The sequence below is a fragment of the Phyllobates terribilis genome, unplaced genomic scaffold (assembly GCF_046119375.1).
Source record: "Phyllobates terribilis strain yellow unplaced genomic scaffold, ASM4611937v1 Scaffold_4__5_contigs__length_816908805, whole genome shotgun sequence".
Lineage (NCBI taxonomy): Eukaryota > Metazoa > Chordata > Amphibia > Anura > Dendrobatidae > Phyllobates > Phyllobates terribilis.
In genome coordinates this window covers 490904313-490914365 of record NW_027362764.1, presented here as the reverse complement: position 1 = coordinate 490914365, position 10053 = coordinate 490904313, and the positions used below count along the sequence as shown (strand labels likewise).

General features: G+C 37.0%; 1 protein-coding gene across 1 annotated transcript; it reads left to right on the top strand.

The window, feature by feature from the left end:
• Positions 1-368: 368 nt before the first annotated feature.
• Positions 369-8492, top strand: GCM2 (glial cells missing transcription factor 2). The gene is made up of 5 exons (XM_073676683.1): positions 369-490; positions 3339-3591; positions 5086-5198; positions 5501-5626; positions 7371-8492. The coding sequence occupies exons 1-5, from the start codon at positions 386-388 to the stop codon at positions 8229-8231; spliced, it is 1458 nt and encodes a 485-aa protein (XP_073532784.1). The 5' UTR covers positions 369-385; the 3' UTR covers positions 8232-8492.
• The last annotated feature ends 1561 nt before the right edge of the window (positions 8493-10053 follow it).

Genomic DNA, 10053 nt, shown 5'->3' with positions numbered 1-10053 from the left:
GGAGGGGTCAGCAGCATGGATCACTACTGCTAGTGAGGAGACAGTACTGCCTCTCTCATCTACATAAGGCAGGAGGAGGGGTGGGCATAGGACACTGAAGCAGTCTACCTGTACCTGACTCTGTAGCCAGAGGACTCTGAGCTCATCACTCATCCAGACAACACATAGGTAAGTCACACTTCATCTCTGTTACTTTACACCTGTCACTGTCTGCATTTCCTTATCTCTGATGGACCTCTTTAACGTATGTGACTCCAAGCAGACTATCTCACTATAGATCATTGTTAGAAGAAATGTAACTAATTAGCAGGTAATTGGAATTGATACCTTGTGGTTAATTGTTTTATTCTCTCTCCTCTTCATAGGAGAATTAACACTCACTGTAATGACAATGTCCAAAATGTCTGGGGACATGTATGATGAATCAGACTGTATCTGCTCTTATGGGATGAAGCTCACCTGGGACATCAATGACCCCAAGCTCCCACAGGTGAGTGCTTCCTCCTGTAGTAAATCTGGATAGCAAAGCCCTTCTCCGGGCTGGGAACCTGGGCTTGGATAAGTTCAAAGACTCTGCGTCTACAAACAGTCCCTTTTATACCAACTAGAGCCTGACAGATACTTTCACACTGCATGCATGGAGACCTGGGATATATGCTGCTTCACAGCCTGCAAACACAACAACCACGATAACAAAAGCCTCTTATAATCTGCTCACATCTTTACAGAAGATAATTTAATTAGCAATGACAATGGGTTCTGTGTATTTGTAGAAATGTAATATTGATAGCTGTAGAGCAAGTCATGCAATGTAGAAATTATCTATCATCTACTCTATCATCTATCTATCTATCTATCTATCTATCTATCTATCATCTATTTATTTTTTATCTATAGTATCTACCACCTTTCTATCCTACCTAGACTTGGGAAAGTTCACGCTAAGAACCGAAATGTTGCTATAGTGGGCTATTAAAACGTAATTATAATTTATTTTATTTTTTTTTGGTGTGCTCCCTCGTTTTATCTATCTATCTATCTATCTATCTATCTATCTATCTATCTATCTATCTATCTATCTGTCTAGTAATCTGCAGGATTTCAGTAAATAACCATGACATATTAATTGCTGAAGACTAAAACAATTAGTAAAGGTTACAAGTAGGACACAGTAATTGTAGTGCTATTAGACTGAGTCTCTGCAGAGCCTACGGCAATTAGAATACATGCAGTAGATATGGACTGTTGTCCATAGAATTTAATTTTTTCAGGGCATGTGCACCTTCCAACATCTACATACTACATTATTATTAGTAGTAGTTGGGTTCTAAAAATAAGGTCGCATGATGTAATCTTATGTAGGTCTGTTACATAAAAGGGGTCTCTGCAAAGTATATATAATAGTTTTCCTCCCAGTCAAGCACCTTATCCATATAATGCATTATTAGTAGCAGTGGTTGGGTTCTAACAATGATGAGGTCGCTTGCTGTAATCATGTGTGGGGTGTTATATATAATGGAATCTCCTCAATGTATTTGCAATAATTCGTTTTAGAACTTCTCCTTGCAAAGTGTATTATTTTTTGTAAAGTTCTAACAATGAGATCGCACATTGAAATATTATTCAAGAATAATACATATTAATAATACATATTAGGGATTTCAAGCAAAAGTGTAAATAACTAATAGTTCTAGATCTCATAGTCAAGGGCAAGACGTTCTCTTCTGCACAAGTGGCTGCGTGGCTGTTATTCTGGTTTTTGCTGCCTGGAGATTTCCTAAACAACCTTCGTTTTGGTTGAATTAGAGGGAAGAATTTCGATGAAAAATAGGTTAAAAATCAATGAGATGCTGTATGGACAGCAAATAAAGAAATATATTTTCATGACAATCTTCTTACTATATAGCTATTACTATAGTAATATCTGTACTAGCATAAAAGCACCAACAATTTTTTTTGTATACTCTTATCCTTTGGGTAGAAAACAATTTGTGAAAGGTTTTGTGATCGGAAACATTGCTACTTGGGCTAATTTAAAGTCCACTTTTTTCTTTTGTATTTTTTGGTGTTCTGCCTCTTTTTATTATTTCTATTATAATTAGATTATTGTCCCTGTTCTACTATTCTCCTTATCTATAAATCTCTCTCTATATATACATATGTTCATATCTATCTATCTATCTATCTATCTATCTATCTATCTAGATTAGATAGATAGATAGATAGATAGATAGATAGATAGATAGATAGATAGATAGATAGATAGATGGATAGATGGATGCATAGATGATGTTGCAGAGCACTTCTGATAAGGTTATTCTGTTATTCTTGCTCCTTTCTGATACCAGCTCTGTATAGACAGGGAGCACTTGTGCGATATTTGCTGAATATAATCCAGTGTGTACTCAGTAAAGCATCAGCAAACATCCCAGTCTGAGCCATCAATGGGGAACATGTCATCGCAGTTACTGGACTGTTCATTCTCAATTGTAAGCGCTAATCTATTGCCAAACAAATCTTTTCCCAAAGCAAATATCTCCATACAGCTCATAGAGGAAGATAGTCAGTTATGGACGACTTCGATTATTATGATTATTAAACGTTGTAGATTATTCCTTCGTCCAAAACTTTGTGATCAGAAATGCTGCAAGGAATAGAAATTGTACAGGATAAATGAGGATCAAAAGATCTGCAGACCTTTATCATTAATGTGCTCGGTATATGCAGATTTCGTTCATTTATATTTTCTTTCTCACTTTAGTTAGAAGCTAAAGGAAAGAAGTTATTTAGCAGTACATTTCTTCTCAGGAGAGAAGCCGGTCCAGTCCTCTAGTGATATTTAATCGCCGGCTAGACCAAGTGGAATGATAGTCTGCAGCTTCCGAATCAGTGCAATACAGGTTATTATATATGCTTTGGATCGGAACACAAAGCTGTAACATCCCAGCCAGTATTAGTAAGGAATATATAGAATAATATCTAATTTTCAGCATCATAATAGTCTGTTCTTTCCACTAAGTTTCTCATTTTATCTAATAATCATATACCTCCATACATTTGTAACGCACAGCGGGAAGACTTATACTTTACAGTAGAATACAATATGAATATCATTTAATAATTCTGTCTTATTAATATTATTTATATTTAATAAGCCATCACTTCTATAAAGACAAGAATATAAAATATTTCTAATATTTATATGCTGCTGTTTCTGATTAATAATTGCTTTGTATAACATGCCAGGCAAGGAGGGTGGTGACAAATTAATACTGACTAATTAAAGTGATTATTATATATTGTACTATTACTATGAATTATCCCATCTGATATTTCAGGATATAAAGCAGTTTGACAACTTCCAGGAATGGACAGATGGCTATGTTAGATTTATATACAATGGAGAGGACAAAAATGCCCAGCGCCACCTCAGTGGCTGGGCCATGAGGAACACCAATAACCACAACTGTCAGATCCTGAAGAAGTCCTGTCTGGGTGTAGTGGTCTGCAGCAGGGGATGCACATTGCAGGATGGGGGGAAACTGCAGCTCAGACCAGCAATCTGTGACAAAGCAAGACAGAAGCAACAAAGTGAGTGAAATATATGAATTGTCTTTTATCACTATGATTGCACCCATGTGTTCACTGGGTTCATCCTAGTGGCATTTTCCAGTTATGTAATGACTCCCTATTGTCATTAGTACACAGCAGATGGGATGGGTAGTGCTGCTCCATATGAATGCAAACTGCACTTTTACACGATTGCACCTGTATAGTTTATTATCAGTTACTGAACATAGATCGGATTTTAGTGTCTGGTCTGTGATTTCAGCTGGTGACAAGGACATAAGTACACAGAATATAATGCTTTGTTGTCTTTATTCATAACTAAGAGAAATATCAGAGTTAGAGGTTGCTGAAAATAAATATACATTTTCCATAGCAAGTGAATAGCAAAACCTGTAGACTGGAATGGCAATAATGTAGAAGTTTCATGTTCCAAATTTAGGCTATTCAATAAGCCCAAGCAACTGCAAAAAAAATCTCATATTTGCAGCATATATACATTTATCCCATTTTTATAGCATTAATAATAAACATTTGGATGTAGTTTGCCACTCCTCTATAGGTATAGATAAACCTGTTATGCTATATATTATGGGGCATATGTATTAAGATGTGAATATAACACTAATTTACTATCACCCAGTATTCTTCATGATAGCAATGAACAATAAAAAAAAAAGAGATATAAACTTACAATTTTATATAGTGGACTATGCCTATGCAATAAAGATACAGTGAAAAAACAACACTTTTACATGCACATTATATTTTAGGGCATATCTCTCATGGTTGGTACAGTGTTCTTGTATTTTAATTTCAGGATAAAATATAAATAGATATCTACCCGAATTCTTGTACCAATGATGCACTTAATTATATCGTTTGTCTGATTTTTACCTCTCTTGTTTCTGCTTCTATAATGTAATTGCCAAGGTTATCTATTGGGGAAGGCTCCCACAATCCTATAAAAAAATGGTCAGATTTTTTTCTCACTTGTCATTCCTGTGCCATTCATATACAATCATTTTTTTTTTTTTTAAAGCAGCTATTAATCATTTACCATTTCCTATATTACAGAGTTGCAATGTATCCATAAAAATAGGATGCTGTACTGTGGCATCTGATTTTTTTTTACGCACCCATAGACTTGAATGGGTGAGTCTCATCAAATATACAGAAGAAACTAGAACATGCTGCAATTTTTTCACACACAGATTCGGTCAGTGAAAAAAAAAAATTGTTCATCTGCACTGCCCCATTGAATAAAATTGGTCCTTTAGTAATGGATAGCAAAAATACAGAGGTGTGCACAGGCCCTTACAGCTGCATTATTTTCCTGATTACCAGTATCAAAAGTATAGAAAGTAAATAACTGATGCAATTGAATTATCCAGGTATTATGTATCTCTATGTCGGTGCTGTTGTGTACAAGACGCCTGTGTGATTTATGGATAACTTTTAGACCTAAATGTATGTAAAACACAATAATAATATGGTTCTATTGTACTTTCTTTGCAGAAAAGCTCTGCAGTAACTGTAGCTCTGCCCTAGAACTGATCCCTTGTAGAGGCCACAGTGGTTATCCAGTTACTAATTTCTGGCGACTAGATGGAAAAGCCATCTTCTTTCAGGTAATATTTAAGCATGCAATGTACACACAACTTTTATATTCTGATCAGAAAAATCAACAAATGTATTGACATTTCATATAGAGAGATAGATGCATCAGGGGAGGGAAATGTGGGATTGCTAACATTTTCTTGGGTAATTCCTTCTCCCAGTCTTCCTTATGGCTGAATAAAAAATGCAGAATAATCTATTCTACTGAAACAACCTGAGTCAAGCCAGATGTACATATCATCCATATTTTCTAGTGAAACTGGTAATCTGAAGTCAATTTGTTCTATAATAACAATTAAAGATTTATTTTCAGGCAAAGGGAGTTCATGACCATCCAAGACCAGAAAGTAAATCGGAGACAGAAGCTAGACGAAGTGCAGTAAAAAGACAAATGTCCTCTTCTCACCTGTCACAGAAAAAGAAGCTTCTGGAATCTGAGGTGAGGAAATAGCTCCCAGGAGCCGCTCTGTAGTGCACTTAGGTCTCGCTTCATGGAGCAACCTATATGGCAGCTGACTGATGCCTCATTACCCATGCTCATTATTCAATCCTTATTGTGATTAATATTAGAGTTGATAATGAATGCATAGATCACCATAAAATATATAGGCTCAGGTGTAATAGACTTTTACCTATTTTGTTGCATCATTATAGACTGTGTAACATTTACTGTAGACTTTCAAAGTGAAATAATATAAGAAAAAAAATGGAGAAATGTTTTTCTCCATATCCTTTAAAGGGAACCTGCCACCAGGTTTCCATCATGTAACCAGCTGCCGGTGGGTTGCTCGCTCAATAAAGAAGTTTTTAAACACGATTATGACATCATCAGTTGATTATGACATCATCGAACGATTGTGACATCATCAGTTGATTATGACATCATCGAACGATTTTACACAGCTAGGCATAGGTGACAGGGTTGCCAACCATCCAGAAATTCCAGGACAGTCCGTAAAGAGGGTCACTTTTTTACTCGGTCCATATAAAAAATCACCCGTGATTTTTTTTGCAGCTGAAGAAACTCATACCGATTATTTTGATTTATTTTATAATTATCATCATTTTATAGTTTACAGTGAATGCAGCTAATGTCACGATTAGGAGTTGTGGACATGTATCACTTATAATCATAATGATTTATTATGGTTTACCAATGTGTCCAGAAAAATATTGCCTGGACGTTATTTTTTGTGAAGCGATCTAAAAAAAAAATAAAACGTCAAGTTGGCAACTCTGAGAGCTAGTAAAATACAAATCAGCGCAGCATGGTTTGATCATCACGAGTTCTGTCAGCCTCAGAACCCAATGGCTGATGTGAATGAAGTCCCCTATGACATCCATGAAGTTCCGTATCACTTCCATACCTATTTTGCACTGTTGCACTGAGCTGAAGCTTGGTGCTTGCACATTTCTCAATGCTCTTTTCTGGACAGTAGGATTATCTGATTATTCACATGTGTCTGGTTTCAGCTCAATAGCAATAGCTGGAGACTGTTCTGCATGGATGATGTAGGGAACATCATTCATAATAATCAGTGCTAATGAGGCGAAGTATAGTCTAGGCACATCAATCGGAAGGATTAATGATGACTTAAAGGGAATTTGTCAGCAGGTTTTTGCTATGTAATCTAAGAGCAGAATGATGTAGTGGAAGATAGCCTGATACAAGTGATATATCACTTACTGGGCTGCTTGGTGCAGTTTTGATAGATTCCCTGTTTTCTCTGTTGTAGATGTAGTAGTGGTCACAATGCTGAGTTGTGTATAACCCCGCCCACACCTCTGATTGGCAGCTTCCTGTGTACACTGTGCATTGCCAGCAAGCTGCCAATCAGTGGTGGGGGCGGAGTTACACAGATTAGCCTGACTGGTCTGCACTTGAGACCTAGTCCGGCAGCGATAACCTCCTGCTGATAAAATACTGATTGTATTGAAACAACAGTACACCGCCAAGTAAGTGACACATCCCTGGAATCAGGCTCTCTGGCCCTACATCATGCTGCTCTCAGATTAAATTGCAATAACCTGCTGACAAATTCTCTTTAAATGCTGTGAGGGATAAGTAAGAAGTTAATTTTTTCAGGTATCCTCTGTGAATTCTTCTAAAACGTTTTATATCCATATAGTTCATATCTGTAATACTTTTTTAAAATGTGTCCTTTTCTTTTGCTTCTTTTCAGATGGGAAGATACAATGATAGTGGTGGACATTTTCCTCATCCCATCTCTTGCTTGGAGGGATCAGATCGGCTCAGTCTAGTTGCAGATGGAAACTTTCCCCTTCCACCTCAACACTATACATCTTTTCAGAATTCAGATCCCTACAAAAGCAACTATGATCCAGTGGGATATCAGGGTGATTCTGTGGCCCCATTTTCAAAATGCCCTAACAGAATATATGTGCCCAGAACTCCATGTGGTTATGATTTCCATGTCCCTGGCTACATGACCCCCAATTCATACCCACCACTGTATAAAGAAGCAGTGGGAAGTTTGCCAGATAGTGATCGAGTTCAGTTCAATGGGCCCCAACCTAACCTGGGCATGCTGAATGCTCATGAGAGGAGTTATGATGGCCCTGGTAAGCACAATGGATGGAAGCAAATATTTTCCAAGAATGGATATGTGGACAGAAATGACTATTCCCAAATTCAGCCAAATACTGGTCACTCTTATTACAATGCTGAATACCCATGCAGATATGCAAGGTCACCATCTCCAGCTTTACAAACCGTTATTACAACCACCACCAAGGTTTCATACCAAGCCTATAAACCTCCTGTGGTTAAATATGCTGACAATCTATGCGATGTCAAAACTCTGCAAAACTATTCACACATGCAAGACAGCATATCAGAAGGTGTCTTTAGTGACATGAAAGCTCAAGATGATTTCACCGTTATCAAATCTTCTCTGGGCTGCCAAGAACAAATCCCAACAAAGCCTGAGAGGGTGGACAACCTGGACTTATATCGGTATGGCACATGTATGGGCAATGGCTTCTCTGGGCAGCCTTACCGATTTGAGAATGCGGAGTACTGATATAGTGAGAGGCAATGAATGTGGACACTCTTTGTACGTTGACATTATTTATGGAATTAGGCCTTGACAACTTAGTTTGATACTATGCAGATCAATGACCTGTATTGAGATGGGAAAATTCTACAGTAGACAATCTAGGTATCCATTTAGTTGACTGTATGAATTCACTAAAGGCAAAACAACTTTAGTAGTTCTTCAGAAAGTTTTAGAGTGACACAATGGCTACTGCCACTAAATCATCCTGAGATACAACCTGGTGGTTTTGAGAAGATCTTTAAGTTAAAATATAATATACATATTAAGAACAGTATTTGCTTAACTGAAAAGACAACTTATAGTGTGGTGTCAGTACAGTTGTGTCGCTCCAGCTGTCTATTCTTTTTGTGTGGTTCCATCTTAGTAAACATTTTTTCTGTTTCACTTTGCACAGAATACCACAAAACCAAAAGAATCCTCTTTGTAAAGCTTATGTGTATTGGACTTACTATGTACATAGCCGATCTGCAAGCATTGTATATTAAAAGTATGTGTATTGTTTTGTATATACATTTTGCTAATAAACAGAGATATATCACATTAGTATTGCTCTTTTTTTTAAACAAATACATACACACTAGTAATTCTCTATTTTGTTGTTTTTAAATACATGCATTAACCTTTGATTTCTAAAATCTAAGGGATTTTAATACAGAAAAACAATTTTAATATACCCTATTATGGAATTCTGAGTTGCTAGACTAGAGGCTCTCATTTAGTATTAATAAACTAGAGTGGAAAAGAACTGCAAAGGCTGTCTCTAGCTTTGAAAGATGCGGCATGCTCGTACCTTACACAGACAATTAATTGTTTACAAGGAAAATTGTATAGTACTTCATTATGAATTGTAATAAGTCATCCGAAACCACCGATTTCCACCATTTAACGTGTATTAGAGCTTCTCAACTTTACAGGAACACTTGCTGCTGGGTCTCTAATAGAGCAGCTGATTGCAGATGGCTACAGTAGCAGGACATCTTGATGTCAAGTTAATGCTGGATTCGGATGAGCGTATGAAAAATTGTTAGTTTTTCATCTAGAAAAAAAGACCAATTTTCATCTGTATTCTATCCATATGCCATTTGACATTTGCATTTGGAAGCTGTTGCTGTGAACCCACAACATGCGGTCAAAGGAGTTCTCAGTGGAGGAGAAATAGATAATCATTAGGCTAAAAAAAAGAAGAAATCCATCAGAGAGATAGCAGAAATGTTAAGAGTGACCAAATCAACTGTTTGGTACTTTCTGCAAAAAAAAAAAGAGCGAACTGGTGAGCTTGGGAGCTCAAAAGGCTTGGACGTCCACAGAAGACAACAGCGGTGGATGATTGCACAATCCTTTCCATGGTGAAGAAAAAGCCCTTTATAACATCCACCCAAGTCAAGAATACTCTCCAGGGAGTAGATGTTTCAGTATCTAAATCTATCATGAGAAGACTTCATGAGAGCAAATACAGAGGGTTCACCACAAGGTGCAAACCATTAATCAGCCTTATAAATAGAAAGGCCAGATTACTCTTTGCCAAAAAACATCTTAAGAAGCCACCCAGTTCTGGTAAAGCATTCTTTGGACAAATTAAAATAAGATCAACCTGTACCAGAATGATGGGAAGAAGAAAGTATGGATAAGGCTTGGAATGTTTCATGATCCAAAGCACACCACATCCTCTGTAAAACATGGTGGAGGCAGTGTGATGGCATGGCAATGCATGGCTTACAATGGCACTGGGTCATTAGTGTTTATTGATGATGTGACTGAAGACAGAAGCAGCTGGATGAATTCTGAA